Source organism: Buteo buteo, chromosome 13 (assembly GCF_964188355.1).
Source record: "Buteo buteo chromosome 13, bButBut1.hap1.1, whole genome shotgun sequence".
NCBI lineage: Eukaryota > Metazoa > Chordata > Aves > Accipitriformes > Accipitridae > Buteo > Buteo buteo.
Window position 1 is genome coordinate 821,830 of NC_134183.1, and position 21,048 is coordinate 842,877.

The 21,048-nt window shown below is 66.3% G+C and overlaps 2 protein-coding genes across 5 annotated transcripts in view; both read right to left on the reverse strand.

Moving 5' to 3' along the window:
• Nucleotides 1-608, reverse strand: part of DNAH17 (dynein axonemal heavy chain 17) — a 39,519-nt gene extending 38,911 nt beyond the window's left edge. Inside the window, exon 1 of the mRNA XM_075044110.1 lies at nucleotides 157-608. Within this exon, the coding sequence (XP_074900211.1) occupies nucleotides 157-501 (345 nt within the window). The 5' untranslated portion in view covers nucleotides 502-608. The remainder of the gene's footprint in view (nucleotides 1-156) is intronic.
• A 1,274-nt stretch (nucleotides 609-1,882) lies between these two features.
• On the reverse strand, nucleotides 1,883-21,026 carry CYTH1 (cytohesin 1). Of its 4 annotated transcripts, none has more exons than XM_075044119.1 (13): nucleotides 20,959-21,026; nucleotides 11,116-11,198; nucleotides 9,864-9,928; nucleotides 8,998-9,064; nucleotides 8,652-8,770; nucleotides 8,226-8,306; nucleotides 7,974-8,086; nucleotides 7,755-7,903; nucleotides 7,542-7,653; nucleotides 4,444-4,520; nucleotides 4,068-4,139; nucleotides 3,550-3,704; nucleotides 1,883-3,342 (listed from the first exon to the last, which is right to left on the reverse strand). In XM_075044119.1, the coding sequence occupies exons 1-13, from the start codon at nucleotides 20,978-20,980 to the stop codon at nucleotides 3,264-3,266; spliced, it is 1,194 nt and encodes a 397-aa protein (XP_074900220.1). In that variant the 5' UTR covers nucleotides 20,981-21,026; the 3' UTR covers nucleotides 1,883-3,263. The 4 variants fall into 4 exon arrangements, with proteins under 4 accessions (XP_074900220.1, XP_074900219.1, XP_074900218.1 ...); XM_075044118.1 differs by lacking the exon at nucleotides 20,959-21,026 and adding an exon at nucleotides 13,912-14,077 and having other exon boundaries at nucleotides 1,884-3,342; XM_075044117.1 differs by lacking the exon at nucleotides 20,959-21,026 and adding an exon at nucleotides 12,364-12,388 and having other exon boundaries at nucleotides 1,884-3,342.
• Nucleotides 21,027-21,048: the final 22 nt, after the last annotated feature.

Consider the following 21,048-nt stretch of genomic DNA (forward strand, 5'->3'; position numbering starts at 1 on the left):
CTATTAATTTAATTTAGTTTCTTTTCGCACCCACCTAAAGTTCTGGCTACAGCAGCCCGCAGCGGGTGTCCAGGCAGCAGCGGCGTGCGCAGGGAGCTTGGCTCATCCCACTTGCCCCAAGCCTGCACCCGGTGCCTGCCCGTGTGGGCAACTCACCTCCTCCACCACGGCGATGAGCTGCTCCACGGGCGAGGGGCTGATGTCTCCCACCAGCAGCCCACTCTGGCAGTTCTCCCGGGTGATGTTCTCCCTCTTCTTCTTCACGAAGTAGACACCCTTGCCCCTGAGGGTGGGTGGGAAGCCGGTGGTCGGTGAGAGCTGCCCGGCGGGGTTCAGCCCCAGAACCAGCTCCAGCGCGTCCTGCTGCCTGAAGAACTCGTCCAGCACGGCCGTAGCCTCCTCGCTGCCCACAAACTTGTTCCACTTGTCCGGCCGGACCCGCAGCAGCAGCGTGGTGAAGCTCTCCAGGAAGCCATGCCGCTCGTCTGGCGTGGCCGACATCCCACGGGCACCGGGCTCGGCCGCAGCTCCCCAGCACCTGGGGCAGCGGGAGAGGGGGCAGGTAAAGCCCCACTCAGCCAGGGGCTGTGCAGACCCTGCACCCCAACCCCTCCCCGCTCCCCTTGCCACCCCCCCGCCACTGCCCTCAGCCTTCCCTCTGCACGCTGCAGCCTCACAGAGAGCTGCCAGCCCCATCGCCCCCACCGGCTCCATAGCCTCCCAGCCTGCCCCATCCTTGGCCTCGTCACCCCTCCTGTCCTTGGCCCCATCGCCCCCCAGCCTGCCCCAATCCTGCCTGGCCCTACTGTTCCCCCACCCTGTGGCACCCCTCAGCCCTCCAGCAGCCTCCAGCCACCGTCCACAGCCCAACCGACACCAGCCCCAACCGACACCAGCCCCAACCGACACTGGTGCCAGCCCCAACCGACACTGGTGCCAGCCCAACTGCCTTGGAACTGCAGGGCAGCCCCCAACCCCTCAGCATCCCTGCCTGCCGTCCCTCAGCAAAGCTTCTTTGCCCACATATCCACCACCCCGGCTAGACTCACACTGTGGTGCCAAGGGTTGCCCCATCCAAGGCACGGGGCAGGCAGGGTCCGTGGCAGGGGCTCCCCCCGGCTCTGCCAGGCTCCCCGCCATGGTCCATGTCTCTCCTTGGCCAGTCCAGCCTCCTCCAGCCCTGGTGGCAGCAGCACAGCCAGCACAGGCTCTGCAGTTCCTGGCTTGCCCTTGGCCCTGACGTAGCTTTTGATCACATCCCCATTTACAGCTGGTACCACCTGGGTACCATCTCCCCCCCCCCAAGACCCCATCACAGGCAGGGCAGGACCCCCCCTCTCCCAGGTGCTCTGCCATCCCACAGCTGCCAGACAAGAGCTGGGCTGTCAGCGAGGGGTACCCGAGGGGGTGCCCCACCACCCGCCTTCTCCCAGGCCCCTCTCACCAGTACAGTGTGTGCCGCTGTGCAGCCGGGGGGGTCTGGCACCACACGGTCCAGCCCACAGGTTCCTGCAGGTGGGCAGCCAGCCCCCTGCCCAGCCGAGCTCAGTGCCAGCCCCACTGCACACCGGGCAGGTGGCGTGCAGGATGCAGGACCAGGAGCCATCCTGCCCCGGCACAGCCACCCTGTGCCCTGCGGCGAGGTCCCCAAGGCACCTTCCTGGCGGTCAGGGGGAAGCTATGGGGAGCTGGCGAGGGCACAAGCCACGCAAACACCTCCCAGCACACCAATAAACGAGAGGCTTTGGACAGGAACAGGTGGAGGCTCAAACCAGGACCACGTTGGCCACAGTGGATGAAGCTGGCAGCAATGTGGCACATTGCAGCACTGGGCACTGATATCTTGGTCCTGGGAGAAGGATGAACCTGGTTGCAAAGCTGGGGCACAAGGCGGGGGCTGGCTGGGGGCTCCTGCCCATCCCGAGCCGCACACAGACTACAGGAGGCTAAGGCTGAGCGCGGTTCAGTGTTTATTTGCTGCAGATCCTCAGCACTAGTTTACAAGGCCGTGGCAAAAAAAAAAAAAAAAAAAAAAAAAAAAAAAGTTAGAATAAAAAATCCTGCCACCCCCCACCCTCCAGAGAGGCCTCTGCACAGAACGACCCAACATACAAAATAATCTAAAAGGAGAAAACTATACAGGAGTATTTACACCTCTGATAAATAGACTAATACTGATCCAGGCGCCTCTCTCCAGACCGTGCGCAGTGGCCAGGGGAACAGGACAAGACACGGGCGTTTGCAAGGCAGAGGCAGGGGGGGCTGCAGCCCCTGGCCTGGCTGGACCCCCCCAACAGCAGCCATCCCTGGTGCAGGCTCTGGCCACATTCTCACCACCCGCTCCAGAGCAAGGGCTTGTGCTCGAGGAGACGACAGTCACTCCTGGCACAGCCTCCCCTGCCCCTCACCGAGGGGATTGTGCTGCAAGGACATGCTGGGGGGCAATGCCAGCTGGTGCTGCTGGACAGGGGCTCTCATCTGAGCTCTGGCACCCCACGGCTTGGCAAGGACATGTCTGTGCCCCATGTGGCACCACTGCACACCGTTGACGGTGACAACTCCCGGCCCTGCAGCCGTCCCTGCGCCCGCAGGGACCATCCCTGGTGCAGGCAACAGCTGGGAGGCTCCAAGGCAGCAGCATGGGGAAGCCCAGGACAGACCCAGGCCCGCTACAACGAGAGCCAGAAGTCATGCCTCCGTGGGGCCTCCCCCACAGCTGCCCTGGGGCTGCCACCCTTCATCCCAGCACCTGCAGCACCCCAAAACCGCCAGCTGCTAACCAGCAGCCGTTTGGGAACGCCCTTCCCAATGGGACACCCAAAGTGCTTCAGGACATGGCTGCTGGGGGGACCCAGTGGCATGTGCGGCTGCATGCTTGCTGGGAGGATCGGGAGCAGGGAGGGTGCCCGTGGTGCCCTGGCTGGCCGAGGCGGGAGGGGAGGACAGTACACACATGCAGCACTCCCCATCCTGCAGCCGAGCCCGGGGCAGGATGGGGCTCCCTGCAACGCAGGGGTGTCAGTGTCCCAGCTCCAGCCCGTGAAGATGCTTTCCTAGAAATGAGGCAGTGATGGGGGGGCCGGAGCCACCGAGATGCCTGTGCCCCCTCCTCCTCCCCACAGTAAAGAAACTGCGAAGCTGAAGCTGGGTCCTGGGCCCCCAAGGGCCAGGCTGCAGTGCAGCCCCAGCCCCGCAGCCCTCCGGGGAGGGGAGACGCTCAGGCTGCCGGGGGCACGTCAGCCTCGCAGGGCCAGCGGAGGCTGCTAGTGTCTCTTGGTGGAGGAGACCTTCTTCTTCCTGGCAGCCAGCATCTCGTAGAAAGGGTCCCGACTGATCGCTGCCCTGGCAGAGGGAACGAGGGCTCCAGTTAGCCACATGGCCAGGCAAAAACTGGGTCTATCCTGCCTCTCAGGGCCTCAGGCAGGTCCCTTTGTTCCCCCCCATCCTTGCAGGGTGCCCCGGGAAGCACAGCCCACCCTCAAGCACAGCAGACGGGTCCCTGCTGTGCCCCTGCCCAGCGCCCTGCCGCCTGCTCCTCCAAGCACTCACTTGATGCACTTGATCCATTCCTCCTTCTCCTCGGGCGTGGGGGCGGAGATGCGATACACCGTGTGGTTCCCCTCCACCACCCGCCCGTCCGCCTCCGTCTTGCAGGCCTTGATCACCTGGTCCTTGTTGTCGGGGATGTAGAGCTCAAAGCAATTCTGGGAGGGAGGAGACGGTTCAGAGGCAGCCCCCACTTCCAAAGGGGACCCCAGGCTGGGAGGGACGAGGCAGAGCCCCAGGGCTGCAGGCGGTCCCCTAGCACAGCCACCCCCAATGCAGCAGAGAGGGATGGACATGCTGTGGTTGTCACCCCGTGGCCCCCAGGCATGACCTGCCACCAGCCCTGGACACCGCAGTGTCTGCACCCAGCTGCCATGACGGGTGGAGGTGACAACTGCAGGGCCCTCCTGCCTCTCCCGGGGGCATCCCTGGGGGGCTGCTGCACCTCCTGCCTTTCCCTGCCCCAAACAAAGCACAAGGGCTGCCCCTCCAGCCCCGGGGGACCCTGCTGCGGCACTCACGGGCTTCTTCGAGTCCTCCACCTCACGGATGCTCAGGTTCTCCAGCGGGATGATGCCACGGGGCTCTTTATCCTGGTGGGGCCAAGCAGAGGCTTTAGCTGTAGGCTGAACACCGCCAAAACCCACCTGCATGCTCTGGGCAGGGCTGGAGGCTGCAAACACCCCTCTGCACAGGCATCTAGCGCTGCCGGGCCAGAGGGTCGCATCCTGCACCCCTGCAGTCACCGGCACCCCAGCACGGCAGGAGGCGAGCGGCCAGCCCCATGCCGGCTGGGATGCTGCGCCTGGTCCATGCCACGCAGGCAGGCGAGCGCTGGGCCGAATCCAGCCCCCCTCCCTGTCCCGGCCCAGCACACCCCAAGCAAAGGTCACTGACCGTCGTGTACTCGAAGTAGTAAAGGCAGTTGTCGGTCAGGATGAACCAGCGTCGCTTCCACGTCTTCACCCTACCTCCTGGGAGCAGAGAGGAGCAGGTTGGGCGCAGCCCCGGCGGAGCGCGGCCGGGGCACGCGCCTGGAGGCTCGCGGCACACGGAGGCTACGGCAGAGCTGGAGCCCACGCAGACACACACAGACAAGCACCGGGCGCCGGGGCGCAAGCAGAGCCAGGCAGCCCGGCGGGCACCGGGCACAGCAGCAGCAGGCAGCACACACCACGCCGGGCAGGGCACGAGCAGGAGCGGAAAGCAGACGGATGAGGATGGAGGTGGAAGGTGGTGGGGTGCCGGGCCAGGAGCGCTGCACCCATTCCCACCCAAAACACTGATTCGGCGTGGCCAGAGGACACTGCAGCCAGGCAGCTCTTGGGGGAACGCGGGGACTTTCTGTTCACACTGACCACGGTCTCGCTGCATCCTGGCCAGTGCAGCCTGGTGCCAGAGCAAGGCACGAGCCCAGGGCCACAGCTCATGGACTTGATCAGAGGGAGTTTCACAACGGCCACCACGGAGGGAGAAGCCGCTCCCTGGGCTCAGGGACTGCTCACCCCTGGGCTCAGCTCCCCTTCTGCCACGCCGGTGTGCTCTGGCCATTGCGGTGGTGCCAGATGTGCTGCCACCATGGGATGAACACCCAGGCTGTGCTGCCCGGGTCCGGCACGGATGCAAGAAGGCACTGTGTGTGCTGGGGGCTGCGGTCTTCTCCTCCACCCCGCCAGGAAGGCCCCATGCCTCCCTGCTCCCCCATGCCGGCTGGCCGCCCACCCCAGTCCAGGCTGGGGCCAGCGCTTCCTAGAAAAAGCTCCTCTGCCTCCCTCCAGCCAAGCCCACCCCACCCCAAAACCTCAGGCTTGACCCTCTCCAGCCCCTGGCCCTTCCCAGAGCCACCTCCTCTCCTGGGGCTGCGGGTATAGCAAGAGGCCACGTGCCAGGGCAGGGTCCTGCGGCACGGGGAGCGCAGGAGGATCCCGGGCTTTAGGGACCGCAGGGGTGCTGGGCCCCATGGGGTCAGGCAGGGTCTGCAGAGCCGTATGGGACCGAGGGCCAGTGCAGGCCCAGGGGGAGCACCAATGTTCCCCAGGGCTGCAGGCGGTGGAGCCAGGGCAGTGCCGGCACCCAGCATGGGGACTGCTGCAAACCCCCAGTGCGGCACAGGGCACCACGCAGACAGCTCCTGCCTGCTTCCATCCCGCTCTGGGGCACTCAGCACCCCTGACCCCCCCCCCAAACAGAGGCTAGGGCCCTTCCTGAGGACACCTCAAACCTGTCCCCATCCCTCGTGGCACCGTAGGCAAAGACCCGCTGCAGCTGGGCTGAGCTGCCAGCAGACACGGCGAAGCACGGACGGGCGGGTGGCCCCCGCCGGCGGCTGGGCAAGGAGAAGCGGCCATGGCCTCATCCGTCCCTGGGCTGTGGGGTGCACCAGGGCAGCGGAGGAGGCCGGCAGGCCTGGGGGAGCGTTCGGCATCGGTCAGGCCGGTACCCCACACCCCTGCCCTGGCAGCGACGGGAGCAGGGCTGTCCCCTCAGCAGGCGAGGTCCCCGGGGTGGTGCGGGTGGTTAGCAGCAGCAGCAATGAGACTAATCACCAGCAATTAAAAACGAAAAGGAAACGAAGCCCCAGCGGCGTGAGCAGAGCAGGGAGAGGGGTACGTACCTCCTGGAGTTGGGGGCAAGGAAAGGAAGAGCCAAAATCATGGAAACATACAAATGAGGGAGAAAAGAAAATTAAAAAAAAGGAAAAAAAAAAAAAAAAAGAGGAAACCCCAAAGAACCCCCCTCGCCCCGCGTGGGTCAGTGGGGCAGGGCTGTAGCAGGGAAGCCGTGAGGGGCCAGGCCGGTGGCACTGCTGCGGGGGCCAACCTGCCCTGGCTCGCTGTGGCTCTGCGGGACAGATCTCCTCGGCTGGAGGGGCTCAGGGCCTGGTTCCCCCTGCCCCATGGCCTCCCCATGGGGTCCCTTCCCTGCCCCATGAGTGGGCTGAGCTGCAGCAGCCAGGCTGGGGCTCACGGCTGCTCTGCCACCTCTCTGCCCCCCCCCCAGCCGCGAACAGCCCCAACGGCAGCAGGTGCCAACCTGCCATGCACGGGGCCCTTCCGCCAGCGGAGCGCCGGGCTTGCTCAGGGACAGGAGAGGCAGTTTGGGGCTCTCCCCCACATCTCCCTGCCCCAGAGCCAGGGGGCAGATGGCCCTTGCTCAGCCCCAGGGCCGGGCTCTGCACCGGTCAGGGCACAGGGGCGGGTAAAGCCCCTCTCCCATCCCGAGGGGTGGCAATATGGCAGAAACACCCCCTGGTGAGAGGACAGAGTCCCGACCCTAGCAAGAGTCCCAGGGAAAGGCCCCCACCAGACCCCGCTCCTGCCAGCACCCCGTCCCCCCTCGCTTAACCAGGGCGGAGGATTCCCCAGAGCTGCCAAGAGGAGAAGCCACAGGAGCCAGGGCACGGGGTGGGCTCGCCGGCCGCGAGAGCCGGGCTGTGCAGCAGGGCCGCGGGGATGCCATGCACGCTGCCTGCATGTGGAGCCGGGATGCGGAGGTGATAATGCTGTGGGAAGGTGAGGCAGGGACCAGTCTGTGGCATGGAGGGGGGACGCACGCAGCCTGGGGCAGCTCGCCGCTCACTCCCGGGGGCCTGCTCCAACAAGACCCTGCTGTGACTCGGTGATGAGAAGGGCCTCGCGGTCTCCATGTGCCGACATCGGACCCCAGTACCAGCTCTGCACCCTGCGGCTTGCCCAACCTAGAGGCAGAATCCCCTGGGACGCCCACCCAGACGCACCACAGGGCCTCGTCAACTGTGAGTCCGCTCCTGCTGCCCAGCCCAGGGAAGACAGAGGGCTGCTGGATGTATGGATGCCTTCTGCATGGGGGCTGTGCCCCTGTCGGCAGCCTCTTGCCCCTCCACGGGGCCACAACCGGAGAAGCCAGGCCAGCAGGCGAGGTGCGCAGCCCAGGGGCATCACACCCATGTCCCAGCCCTGTCCCTGGGGAAAGCCTGCCCCCCCCCAGGCCGCATCTGTCTGTCTGCCAGCACTCACCTAGCTTCAGGAGCCAGCCCTCCCGGTCGGGATTGAAGAAGGTGTGGGTGAGGTCATTGCCATCGTCCTCAGGGATTTTGAAGGGTTCATTCTTGATGCTTTCATAGAGATTCTGGTACAATGATACGCAGCATCAGCTCTGTTCCACCCAGGAGCCCTGCGACAGGCCAGCTCCACAGCCCTGGCCCGGTCCCTCCATGTCCCATCCCTCACCCGAAGCAGCTCCTCAGGTAGGTCTCCCCCATCGTTAATGCCACGGTTCATGGCGATGAAGCGCTCCGCTGTAGGTTTGTCCTTGACGTTGGGGTTGTGCAGGCTGGTGTTCAGCATGATGATAGCAAAGGAGAGCACGTAGCAGGTGTCTAGAGGGACAGAGGGAAAAGTCAGCTGCGAGGCAGGACGGCCAGGGAGGGGGCCAGGGCAGGCACTCACCTGTGGACTGGAAGACGCCGGGGTTGCACTGGCAGTACCGCTGGGCGAAGGCCTCCATCATCCGGTCAATCTTCTGCGCCTCCCCGGGCAGCCGGAAGCTCCACAGGAACTGCCTGCGAAGAGCAAAGCATCGCGCTGCTTTGGGGGCTCCACGCACCCTCCGGACACACTCACATCGCTACAGCCCCCTGCCAGCCCACCGCCCATCTCCCCTGATGAGACGTGGCTCAGCTCCTGGCACCCTTCGCTCACCGCAGGGCCTGCACGAGGTTGAGGTCAGTGAACTCATGCAGCTCCACGAAGGCATGCAGGACTTGGATGTTGAACTCGTCCCTGCAGGAACAAAGCCAGAGCACGAGGGATGCATGATCAGCAAGTCCTGTGACTGCCGAGCAGCCCTACTTCTCCCTGCCCCACTCCAGACTCTGCTCATTTGTTGGTGGAGACCTGCAGCTACACCCCGACTCAAGTCCTGGGCTGGTTTGCACACACCGGTCTCCTGCAAGTGCCAGCCACGGATCAAACAGCCCCCCAGCTGGCCCTGGCACTCAGGGTGCCCAGCCCCCATGTACCCCACTCAGCTGCCCCACAAGCTCAAAGAACTGCAGTGTCCCATCTCTGAGGCAGTGAGAGCCCAGGGCATCCTCAGGAGACGCGAGCTGCCCCAGGCCAGCGTACCTCTCGCCCAGATAGTCACCGATGGCTGTCTTGTTGAGGCCCTCTCCCTTGTAAAGGAACTGAGCAATATCCTCACACGTGTTCTTCAGCAGGTCGTTTTCGATCAGGAACTGGATGCCCTGGAGCAGTGCAAGAGGCGCTTGCTGCTGACCCCAACAGCCTGTCTGATGCCTCCTCAGCCCCTGCCCTGGGTGCTGGCTCTGCCCCGGCCCCAGCAGGCAGTGAGGCACCCCAACTGCAAGGTCACAGAGCCCAGCACAGACCAGATAGGCTGGCGAAGGCCCCCTCCATGCAGCCTCACTGGGAGCCTGCTGCCCCACTCCCCACCCAGCCCACCCCACAGTACCTTCTTGGGATCCATGTTGAACTTCTTCCTGCCCATGGCCACCTGCTTGTTCCTCTGCATGTTTTTCCTGCAAGGCACAAAGCAGCTCTGAGCACCCAGGAGGGACCTGGCTGCCTCCTGCCCACCCCCTCGCCCCTCAGGCAGAGCACTGTGGGGAGGGGTCAGCCTGGACTGAACAGGAGGTGAGCAACTTTGACCGGGCCAGGCCTCTTGCACTGAACCTGCACGGGGTGAAGCTGGCGCGTCGCTCCATGTCTCTGCCCCGCTCTGCAGCAGAGCAGCATGGGGCTGCTCTCAGCCTGCCAGGGCCCAGAGCAAACAGGAGCTGCCGTGCCCCGTCCACGGGGTCACTCCATGCAGAAGGGGTGCTGGGTACAGCATCTCCACAGGTCACCTCTGTACAGAGGGAGGCTAGGGCAAGCTGGGTGCGGTGGGGCTCTGGGGAGAGCAGCCTTCAGGCCCCAGTGGGGCTGGCGTGAGGGTGACAGCCTTCACGCGCCAGTGGGTGATTGGAAACGATGCTGGGAGTCAGCTCCTGTCGGCTGCCGGGACCCCCTAATCCCAGGCTGGCACCGCCTGCGCCAGCTCAGAATAACAAAGTCCGACAGTCACTGTGGCCAGACAGAGGGGCTGAGGCTTGGAAAAACAGACCTTTGGAGCAGCAGTTCAGACTGGGATTCTGCTACCGCTCCAAGGATTTCAGAATGCCTGGGAAAGCCGCCCACACTAGCGCCCTCAGGGTGCTGCACCACTCAGCTGCCCACGGCTCCCACACGGTGCGAGTGAGCCGGCATTCAGGGCCAGCCTGGCTGCAGGGGAGGGGGCTCAGCTGAGACCCTGGGCTGTCGCGTCAGCAGAGGACTCACCTCTCCTCCGTGGACCCCAGGTTCTCGATCTCATTCGTCACTTCTGCTATCTCATCTTTCAGCCGCTGAGGGGAGAGAGCACGCTGAGACAGGAGCTCCCTCCATCCCTCCCAAAGCCTCTGGCCCCCCCAGCCCTGACGGCAGGCTGGGGCCCAGGACTGCCCTTCCTTCCCACTTCCAAGAGCAGGCAGGGCATCCCCATGGACTGGGGCTCGAGGAGGCAGGAGCCAGCCCCAGGGCCATTCCCCCAGGAGGCCCCGGCAGTCCCTCCTTCCTTCCCTTCTTCCCAACCTGAGTGCTGCCGGGGGCTGAACCAGCGTGGGGGCACTCGCAGAGGGGGCTGCCTGCACCCCGCTGCTAATCCCCCTGCAGCATCACCATGCTCCAAGCGTGCAGGAAGGAAGAGATTCAGAGGTTAACAATATTACCCCCTAATCCCTTTAGATCATGCCCAGCATATGGCAGTAATTAGCCTCTGCTGCCTTAATCGGGGACACAACTGACGAGTGTCCCAGATGAGCACTGACCTCGCACTAGCTTGCCAGGGCAGTGGCCTGGCCCAGAGACACGGTCCCTGCCCGTGCCAGGGAGTGCTTGGCACAGAGATGCCGGTGCCCTGGGCTGCGGGGAACACAGCCCAGAGCTCTGCGGGGAGCAAGGAAAAGCTGCGGCTGCCTCGGCCTGGCAGGGCAGCTGCCAGCCTGGGCCCACGTCCCCCACTGGGACCCTCTCCCCAGCCCTGGGGCCCCACAGAGGCAGCACTATCAGGCAGCGGGGTGGCAGATCATGGGCTCCCTGCAGCAGCCGCTGGTATCTGCCCAGCGGGCGCAGCTCACCCTGGTCTGTGGCTCCAGCAGCTCCAATTTTATACCCCAGAAGGTCCAAGAGAGCCTCCACAGGCTGCGAGGAGCCAGGTGGCTGGCAAGGAAAGGGGACAGGAGCGCAAACCTGACCCACAGCCTTGCCTGGGCCTCCTCCTGCACGGGGTCTGCAGGTCTAGGGCACTGTACGCTGATCCCACAGCTGTTATGGACAGCCCTGGCCAGGGCAGCCTCTCTTCCCCGCCTCACTGGGGCCACCCTCCCCTTTCCCAGCAGCGGGGCGAGGGACCCTGGATGAGGCTGCAGGGACTCTGCCCAGTGACACAGGCAGGGAGATTGTCCCTGTCTCCCAGGGGATGACCCCGAGCAAGAAGCTGCCATGCACGGGACAGGGGGATCGTGCGCGCGGGCGGTGGTCCTCAGCATCACACCTGTATGTCAGCCAGCAGCTCCTGCTTGCGACGACGGATGTTCTCCAGCTCCTGGCACTCCTCCGGGGTCAGGTCACTGGGCACTGAGCAGAGACACGGTCAGGTCAGCATGTGTGGCTGTGGGAATCATCCCTGCCAGGCTCTGGGCGCAACCTCTGCTCCCGACCAGCAGCCTGGGGCCTCTCAGGAGCTGGGATGTGGAGCTGCCGGGTGCCCGGAGGAGCTGGGCTGGCGAGTGGCGTCCCCAGCCCCATGCAGCGGCCAAGTGCCACCAATGGCACGCGAGGAATGCGAGGGCCAGGGCATCGCCCCACTGGGCAGTGGCAGCGGCTGCAGCGGGGGAGCCGGGCACCGCCGGTTCCTGCTGATTCAGCCCGAGGTGGCTGGGCAGTGAGGACCAGCACGGCCCCTGGACTGGCTCCAGCGCTCCTCCCCCAGGCCCTGGCCCTGCCACCCCGCCAAGTCCCATTTAACTCCACTCTGCCCCAGCTGCGCCAGCGTCAGTGCCCGTCCTGGTCCCTGCTGTGGCTGGGCGATTCTGTTGTGCCCTGTGGCATCGGGGTCCACATGGACCTGGAGCCCCATGGGTTGCTCTGCCACAGAAAAACAGCTCCTGGCCACCCTTGCAGCCCCCTCTGCCCTGGATCCATCCTTCCAAGCCAGGGCCCAGAGCTGGCACATCCTCTGGACAAACCTCACTGTGTGCCGTGACATCTACACCTCCCTATCACATGCAGGAGCCAGGCTCCCCCTCCCCAACATCATCCCCAAGGCTCAAGCCCAAGGCTGCTGCACACCCCCCCTTGCTCCTGAGACCCACAGCTCCCAGGACATTCCCAGTGCTCCCTGGCGCGTGACCTTCCGCTCTGCAGTGACATGGCATCCCATTCCTGTTCTCTCCCATCGCCAAGGTCACCCGCTCCTCCAACAGCAGTCCCGGCCCTCATCTACTGCCTGCACCTCCCGCCTCTGCCAGCGTGTCCCTCGCACACCACACCAAGGTCACCCGCAAGAACACCAAAGCACCATTCCTCCAGAGCGCCGTCCCCGAGGGAGGTGGCAGCAGCACCCACCGGCTCGGCCCTGGCGCTACCTCCCACCTCCTGCCCGGGGGTGTTAGGGACAGGCGCCTGGCAGGGCTGCCACCGCCCTCTCCTTCCCCAAACATTACCGCTCCGTTTTGCCGAGGCCCCACGTGCCACCATGGCTGCGCTTTCCAGGCCACCGCTGCCGCCAGCCTGGACTCACCCGGAACGTCCCCAGCACGGCCACCCGCCCCGTACCAGCGCCCAGGGACGCCACGTCCCTCCGGACCAGCACCGTCCTCAACTGCGCATCGTTTCTCCCTGAGCTGCTGCCTCCTCCGTGGGAGCCGCATGCGCCCCTGGGGCGACTGCGACCACGCAAACCGAATCTCTGAACTCAGCACTTCCCTGGCTCCGCTCGGGCTTTCTGACAAGCTTCCTCCTTCGCAAAAATCCCCCACTGCCAAGGTTAGAGACAGCCACGGCTTGCGACACCATCCCTCCAGATGCGACGGCAACACTTCCCAATATTTTCAGTCTCCGACACCAGGAAGTATGAACCAGACAACCCGGCTCATGGCACCAGGTTAAAAGTTATTTAAACTTAAAAATACCAGAGGCCTTGCCTTATCAATACATCCAAGCACCTTTTGCGCACCCCAGTGCCGTTCCCGCAGGCACTTGGCCCCTCCTGCCTGGCGCCCAGGGTGCCCGGCAAGCCCAGGCTTGCTGCGGGAGGGCCAAACTGCATCACACGCCTGTTGCCAGACACCAAAACCTCTAAATCCCTGGGCTGCAGCGTACACCGCAGGACCCTCCCGCTCAGCCGCAGGGGAGGTGAAATTTGGTGCCAGGGTTGGACCTGCCCAGCGGTGAGCTGGCCGAAGGCTGGAGCTAGCAAAGCAAACGCCGGCAGCAGCAGCGCTGCCTCTCCCTGCCCACCAGCGAGCGGGCAGGGGTCTCGGCAGGCCCCGGGGCAGGCGCAGCAGAGGATGAGATGCTGCAGGGCAAAGGGGGCGGCGGGTCTGTACCAGAGCCCAGGAAGGTCCCTCCCCACCCGTGCCGCTACGGCGGAGGGCGAGCACTCGTGACACTGGCCCAGCCATGTCAGCAGCAGCCAGAGGAAGAGAAACCCCAGACGCAAGAGCTTTTCTGGGGAAGGAAGAGGGCGTTAACCCTTCCCCAGCACACAGCACCCGCCCTGCAGCACCGAGCAGAGCCCAAATGGCTCCCGAGAGGCTGGCGAGCCTCGCCGCGGGCAGAGCAGTGCTGCAGGGAAGGGGAGGCTGGAGCAGGCACTTGCTTCAGCCCGGCACAGGAGTTGGGGCGCAGTGACCCCCAGGACTGCGGGATCCCAGCACTGGCGCCTGCTCCCCGCCACCACGAGGCCCCAGCGCAGGGGGGCCCGGGGGCTCCTGCAGCTCCTGCTGCCGACAGCCGAGCCCGAGGACCCTGCACACCAGTGGCAGGAGGAGGGCAGCAAGGGGCACCGGCAGGATTTGTCCATCTGTCCCAGGCTCCAGGGCTGCTGGGGCCTGCGGCAGCTGGGAGCAGCAACAGCAGCACATCCCCCCCTCTCCCACCATGCCCAAACCAAAGCCCCCCGTGACACACAGAGGCCATGCTCACCCCCTGGGCTCCTTCCTTCCCCACCGCCCTAAGACAAGCGGACACGGCTGGTGGCACAGGAACGGGGCAGGCGTGGAACCACCCGCCTGCCTCCCCCTCGCCCCGGCCCCACCAGTCTCCCCGCACCCCCGGCCAAGCTCACCGCTGCCCTCCGCCCTGAGCACCATCCTGGCAGGCTGTCTCCACCGGCTCCGTCCGCTGTGCCCGTGCCGCTCCGGAGAGGTGCTGCTGTTTTGGGGCGCGGACACCTGCCCACCCCGGTGCTTCCTGGGGTGAGTCAGGGCTGTGCCGGGCCAATGAGCTCCGCAGCCGCCCCGGCGTCACGCATCCCGGCCTGGCCTTGCCAGGAGCCAGCACCAGCAACACCCTGTTCCTGCCACGACCAGCCTGGGCTGCCAGCGCCTTAACTCCTCTGCTCCCGGCTGGGTGGAGAAATGGGTCAGCCAGGGCCCTGCTCCCCGCTCCTACGGCCTTGGGGTCGGGGCACGTGATGTGTTGGGGTCCCAGCCAGGCAAGCACTGGGGGCTGGCCCAGCCCTTCCTTCCTTCGGGGCTGCCAGGACACTCGACCCGGCACACCTCGAGCGAGCGGCAATGCTGGGGTCCCCTCCTCTCCACCAGCTGGGGCCCCCCACCCCAGAAGACACCCACCCTGCCCCGCAGCTCCCCCTCCGGCTCCACCAGAGCCCTCGCTGCAGGTCCAGGTCCTGTCCAGGCTATAAGGATGGAGCCCCGGACAGGACCGGGAGAGCTGTGGGGACCACCGGTGCCTGCTGCCCTCTGCAGACTCCACTGCAGCTCACACGGCCGGATGGGACCAGAACTGGGACCGGGAGCAGGACCAGGAGCGATGCTGGTCCCTACAGGAGGTTGCTCCCCACTGTCTTGCCCCTTTGCTCCAGTGTGCCTGTACAGACCCTGCCACTCCGTACAGGACCACTGTGCGGCAGAGTCTGGGGCCTGTGGGGCCATGCCTGCAGTGGGAGCGAACCCCCGGCACGTCCCCATCCCGCTGTCAGCTGCCTGGAGAGGCCGCGTGAGCCTCGGCCGCCTTGACTCAGCTAAATCCTGCTCAGCAGTGCGAGATGGAGAAACAGCACCCAGAACGACGGCTACAAAGCAAGGGGAGGAAAGGCTTCAGAAGCCTCACATTGGTCCTTCAGCCCACAGCTGTGCTGCCGCGCTAGCCAGCCCTCCCGACGGCTCACGTCCCGCCTGCGCCAGGCCACACCGGAGGGGCAAAGGCAGCGGGTTTAGGCAGACCATGGGACCGAGCCCAGGGTGCTGCCAGCGGCTGTTGCTGGGCTCTGCTGCGGGCTGCCACTGCCCGCTCCTGCCATGCCCCACGGCTGGGGGGCCCGCGGGGGCCCCCAGAAACTTCCTGCCCGTCTCGGCACACCACATCCTGTTTTCACCGCGCCGCACGCGCATCCTGGGTTGCGTCAGCCCCATCCTTCCCCACTGACAGCCGAGGTGCGTCAGGAGAAGGGTTTGGGGACAGGCGGCTCCAGGAAAGACCCTCCCAGGTGGCCGGACCCTGCGCCTGGAGCCGGCCAAGGCCCTCATCCCGCTTTTGCGCAGCCCTGTCCGTCACCCCCGCTTCTTTCTTCTGCCCAGAGCCCGGCAGGGAACCCACGTCCACAGCTGTCGCCTCGCGCATTGGCGGCTCCAGGCTCCCACACTCCCTGTGCGTGGACCCCCGGCCCACGGTGCGGCTGGGCAAGCACCAGCTTGGCCACGTCCACACGCGCCGAGCACTGTGCAGGTGCTGGGAGCGCAGCCCGGCAGGCACCTCTCTTGCTCTCTGCACCATTCACTGTGCTGGGCCTCAGGAGGAGCAGAGCCCGCTCCTGCTCGGCCTCAGCTGCCAGCAGGGCGCAAGGCTGGCTGGAGGTGGTCTCGCAGCCCCATGCCCCACCACGCAGCCAGTCCCAGCCCCACACTCGGGCAGGAACCCACAGACAGCAGCAGCTCACGCAGGCGGCCAGCCCTCAATAGCATCCCCGACGCAGCAGGCACTGGGCTTTCCTGCACAGATTTTGGTTTGGAGAGTGCCACCCCGAGCTGCCCTTGCAGCTACACGCACTTGCAGCAGTAAGGGCGGCCGAGCGCTTACGTGTCACCCAGGGCAGCGCAGGAGGGCGAGGGGCTGGGGCAGGACCTGCCACAGCCGCACCGAGCTGCATGCATCCTCCTGGCCACCACCACCGGCTCCTGAGCACCCCCGGTCCCAGCGTGGCACCCGGCACCGGTGCGGGGCAATGCCACACGAGGCAGCCCGGTGCCCAGCCGTCCTGCCGGGGCTCAGCACTTGCAGAGGCCCAAGCCTGGGGAGGCCAGCGGCGCGCAGGGGAAGGAGGCGGCGAGGCGGCAAGGACTCTGTGCCGCTGTCAGCAGAAGCCATATGGAGCCCGATCCGTGGGCGCCGCCACGTCTGTCAGGGGGACGGGGACCCCACGGCGAGCAGAGGGGAGGGCACGAAGCGCCTACCTGCCTTGGCAGCCACCGAGGGGCAGAGGAAGGCCTGGAAACTGGAGGCACAGAGCTCGCTGACCGTCCCCATGCTGCGGAGGCCTGTGCAGGACACCGCGAGCTGCGACGGGGCAGGCGAGAGCAGGCAGAGGACCGGCGGGTGCTGCGTGGCTGAGCAGCAGGCTCCCCGGTGCCGGGACCCGCGGGCAGGGTGCAGGCAGGGGAGCCGGAGGAGTCCCCGCTCTGGCTGGAGCCGGGGAAGGCGGCTCTGGCAGGGGAGCTCCAGCTGCAGGAGCCCACGCGCCAGCCCCAGCCAATCCTCGCCGCTCCTTGCCTGCACACCAGCCTGCTCCGCTCCTGATGCTCCGGCCGGCGGCTCAAAGCCACTTAGAGGACAAGGAGTTTGGGAACTCCCCGGCAGCCCCCCCGCCCCGGGCCGCCTGTCCCCCTGACAGCCCCCTTACCCCCGCGGGGGGCCGGCAGCGGGGTATTTTTAGAGCGGTTTTATCCCTCCGTATTAGAGCATTAAGCATCGGGAGCCAGCGGTCGCGTAGCAACCAGCACTGCATAAAGGAAGGTGCACCAAGAGACAACGCGGTTCTGGCGAGGCGTGGGGAGCGGAGGGTGCTGCCACGGCCCCCGCTCATGGGGCGCAGGGCCCGGGCGCTGATCCCAGCACAGGTCCGACAGGCTCAGCCTGCCCCACGTGCTGTGCACGGGCAGGCCCGCTGCGCCTTCTGCCAGTCCCCCGGTGACGCCGGTCAGACGGCTGAGCTCCAGGCGTGCCCCGGCGGCAACGGAGGTGTCTCCCGCTCTGCGGTGGTCCTGGGGTGCGAGGGGCTCCTGCAGCAGGAAGCGGGGAGGAGGTCCTGCCCCGGGATCCTGGCCTCAGGGCCAGCTGTGGAGCTGGGGGGAAGGCACAGCCCTTCTACCCCCAGGCTCACTGCACCTGCATCCCCCCAGCCCCACAGGCGCCAAGCAAACCCAAACCGGACCGACAGCTCTTTCCCTCAAAGCAGAAGCGATCCCCGAACGCAGGGCATGGCCATGAGTAACAAACCCCAGAACCTGTCGGGGCACGAGGCAGCGTCCTGCGGACAGCCCGGCTGCCGGCTCCGCTCGCCTGCGCCGGCAAGCACTGGGACGCGCTGAGCAAGGAGAAACCCAAGCCGGGCGGCGGGGAAGGGCACCCTGGGAGGAAGCCACCCTCGCAGGCAGGAGGGTGTGGGGCAGGAGGGGACCCCGGGTCCCAGGAGCAGTATGGCTGCAGATGGGAGGAAAGGCAGAGAAGAGCAGCTCCCAGGGCTGCGAGGGCACCCAGGCACTCGCCACTGACGTGACCAACCTTCTGGTTTCAGCACCGCTTCCCCTTTCCCAGAGGCCGAAGCTGTGGTTGCCACATCGCTGGGAGGCAAAAGGGCAAGTGAGAGGAGCCGGGGGATGGTGGGGCTCAGCCAGGCACATGGTGTGGCAAGCAGCAGCCAAGGGCCTGGACCGGCATCTAGAAAAACCCCCGTGAGGCAAGGGCACCCATGGGTGCTCCAGCCGGCTTGAAACAGGGCCAGGCGGCATCTCCCACACTGAGCAACCCAGATGCCCGGCTCAATCCTCACACCCTGCCTGGGCAAGGCAGGGTGTTTACAAACACCCCGGGGTTATGTTAACCACGGCTCTGGGCCCCGATCCTCCGCCTGCCGGAAAGTGGGGCCCCGGAGAGCAGCTTCCCCCGCCAGCCTCCCCCCTCCCAGAGGCCCAGAGCAGAAACATCTGACCTCAACCCCACTGCGATGGCCGAAACACTTGCTTAGGGACACACAGGCCCTGCTGCGTCCCTGATGTGTAATTGCTGAGCGTCAGCAACGCAGCACGTTGTTCTCTGCTCCCAAACATCTCGGGAGAGGAACCAGCTAATTGCCTCTGACCAATGCCACGCTGCCTGAGCCCTGCTGGCCCTGGCCCCTGGCTCTGCTCTCCAAGTCCGGTGCCATCCCTGCACTGTCCCCATGTCTTCAACCTGGGAGTCCCAGAGCTCTGCGGAAGAGCTGCTCCCCCAGCCAGGCCCAGCGACTCGCCCCGGCTCACCCCTGGACCATGCCAGGGAAGGGGCTGGTGCCTCGCTGGCAGCTCCCCTGGCAGGATCCCCCCCCGGCCGGAGTCCCCTCAGTGCAGAGGTGCACGCCGCGGTCCTGGGCTGCCTCCAAAACAGCTGAGCCTGCGCCGAGGGGCCTGCTGGCAAAACAGGGCTATGCAGGCTGGCAGTGAGGAGAGGGCGGGGATCCCCCTGGGTGGGGACCCCCCCAGCCTGCTGGAGGACCTGACAGCCCACCCTCCTTTGAGGATCTCCCGCACCTCGCAGAGTCCACCCCACCTCCTGACACCAGCCATCCTGCCCCAGACAGCAAGGCCCCCCCCCAAGCACAAGCCGCTTTGCAGGAGGCTGCATCAACCCTGCTTAGAAAAATCCCTTAATCCCCTGGGCCAGAGGGAGCAGTAATCCCTCGGGTGCAGTAGGATTACCAGTGCTGCCCAATCCCCCTCACCCCGGGGCCGGGCCTGAGCCGAGATGGGGCTCAGCTCAGGACACAGTGCTGGGAAGGGATTGAGCTCCCTCCGGCTTCTCACCAGTGCTGCAGCTTGGCAGGGCAGGAGCAGCCAGGCCGGTTCCCCGCCACGATACTGCCACCCCGCCGTCCAGAGGCGTTCGCTCCTGCACCACCACGCTCGGTCAGCTCCGGTCTGTGGATGGGTTTGGTCTCACCGCCGTCCCCACCAGGAGATGCTGGGAAGGGGGTGGGAGCGCAGCCCCGTGCCCTGGCAGGAGCGGGGGGAGCCCGCATCTGTGCCGCCAGCTGCTCGCCCCAGGATTTGCTCTCTGCCGAGGCAGACGGCTGGAGAGGGGCCGCGTATTGTGGGGCAGACACTGGCGTCAGCACAATCTCACCAGCAAGAGCCTCCCCGTCAGGCTCCCACCACTCTGAGGCCTCGGCAGACCATCCTCTGCAAAAACAACAGAGCTCAAGAGCTTCAGGACAGCTGCAGATTGCGATGCCCCTGCAACAGGGACAGCGGCGGGGATTTGGAGGTGGCTGTGCCACCCATCTTGTGCTCTGCCCTGCGGCCCCCATGGCACGGTAAGCAAGCAATTTCTGATGCTGACAAGACGACCCGGGACGTCTTCCAGGCGATTCCAGGAAGCGGTAAAGAGGTTGCTCACAGAATCGCTCCCTGCAGCGCTCTCCTGCTAATGGGCTGCATCGACAACGCCTGTGCCGGGCTGTGCACCAGTGGGGCTGGGCACTCGCACCTTATCTCACACAGTAAACTCCCCACTGCCGAGCACAGTCACTTCTGGGGTAGAACAGCAGCCTCCTAATCAGCTGCGTTGCACAACTGCGGCACGCAGGAAGCCAGCCTGTGAACCAGCACTGCCAGCGGCAGCGTCCTCGCCGGCACCGGCAGTGCCTGGGTGATCTCAGCTCCTGGGAAGAATGGTCACCAGCACGGCTCACAGCATTGGGACCTTGGTTTCAGATCTCACCCAGACAGACTCAAGCCTCCCCCTCAGCAAAGTCCTTGCTCAAGGAAAACCCACCTGCTGACCCACAGGAACCTGCCTCAGAGGGCTGAGGCACAGGCAGTGCCTTCCTGCCTGGTCCAGCTCCTCGGCACCAGGAGGCAATGCTCTGCAGACACAGAGCATGCAGGAAAGCAGGGAAGCAATCTGCACATGCACAAGAGGGGGGACCTGTAGCCCCTGAGCTGCCTCGCCCTGCTCGGCCCACCCTGCGAGCGGGCTCTGGGCACACACCGGGCGCTCCCATGCCAGGCAGGCGTGTTCCCGAGCCGGGGTGGTTTGTGAGCCATTCAACAGACGCCATCGACGCGAGCCTGCCCTGCAGATCTACGGAGCCTGAACTCAGTGCTCAGAAGCAGCAGCTGAATACAAAGCGTGAGCGGCGGAGGGAAGGCGTGCAGGCAGCAGGTTCACGGTCTGGCAGCACTGACGCTGCAGGCAGCAGGTCCCAGAGCCCGGCAGCACTGACACTGCAGGCAGCAGGTTCGTGGTCTGGCAGCGCTGACACTGCAGGCAGCTCGCGAGCTGTGGCACCAAAGCAGCGCGGCGCCGGCTGTGCGGAGCCGCCGGGGCTGAGCCCCGAGAAGGGACGAGGCCGGCGAAGGGGGAGCGCCGGGGCTCCGGGGGGGGAACCAGCCCCCATCAGCTCGCCCCGCTCCCCGCGCTGGCTGTGGGCACCGGCTGCCGGTTTCCTCCCGCCGCTTCCTCCACCGCCCCCTCGGCCCCACCCGGCCGATGCCGCCAAGGCCGCGGCCACGCGTGGGCGAGCAGCCGCTCTGTCACCTGCGGGCGCGGGTCCCGCCGCCTCCGAAACCCCGCCCGACCCCCGAACCGCCGACCGACCCCGGTCTTCCGCCTGGGAGCGGCCCGGTCCAAACGCTCCCTCCCGCCCGGGAGAGCCGCCCCCGCCCCACCGGGACCCCCCACCAGCGGATCACGGACCGCCCCGGCCCCTCGCCCCGGCCCCCACCGGCTGCGTGCCCGGCACGCGGGACCCGCCCGGGACCCGCCCCGGCCCTTCGCCCCACCGCTGCCCGGTCCAGGTGGGGGTCCCAGACCCCCCCCCCCCCACGCTGGGCGCTGCCCCCGGCCCGGCCCCATCCCCGCCGGGACCCCCCCGCGACCGCCGCGGCCCCGCACTGACCGTAGCCGCCCTCCTCCTCCATCCCGCCGCCGCCGCTCCGGCCCCGCCCGCGTGACGAGGGCGCGGAAGCCGCCACGGGCGGCGGCACGT

What these genes read in the sequence shown, in the direction of transcription:
- CYTH1 (XM_075044118.1), bottom strand. Translation starts at nt 13,936, where the DNA reads ATGGTGCTCAGGGCGGAGGGCAGCG. An exon ending in AACCTCGTGCAGGCCCTGCG is followed by an intron (nt 8,087 to 8,225) that starts GTGAGCGAAGGG and finishes TGCTCTTCGCAG; the next exon opens with GCAGTTCCTGTGGAGCTTCC. An exon ending in TACCTGAGGAGCTGCTTCGG is followed by an intron (nt 7,654 to 7,754) that starts GTGAGGGATGGG and finishes TCATTGTACCAG; the next exon opens with AATCTCTATGAAAGCATCAA.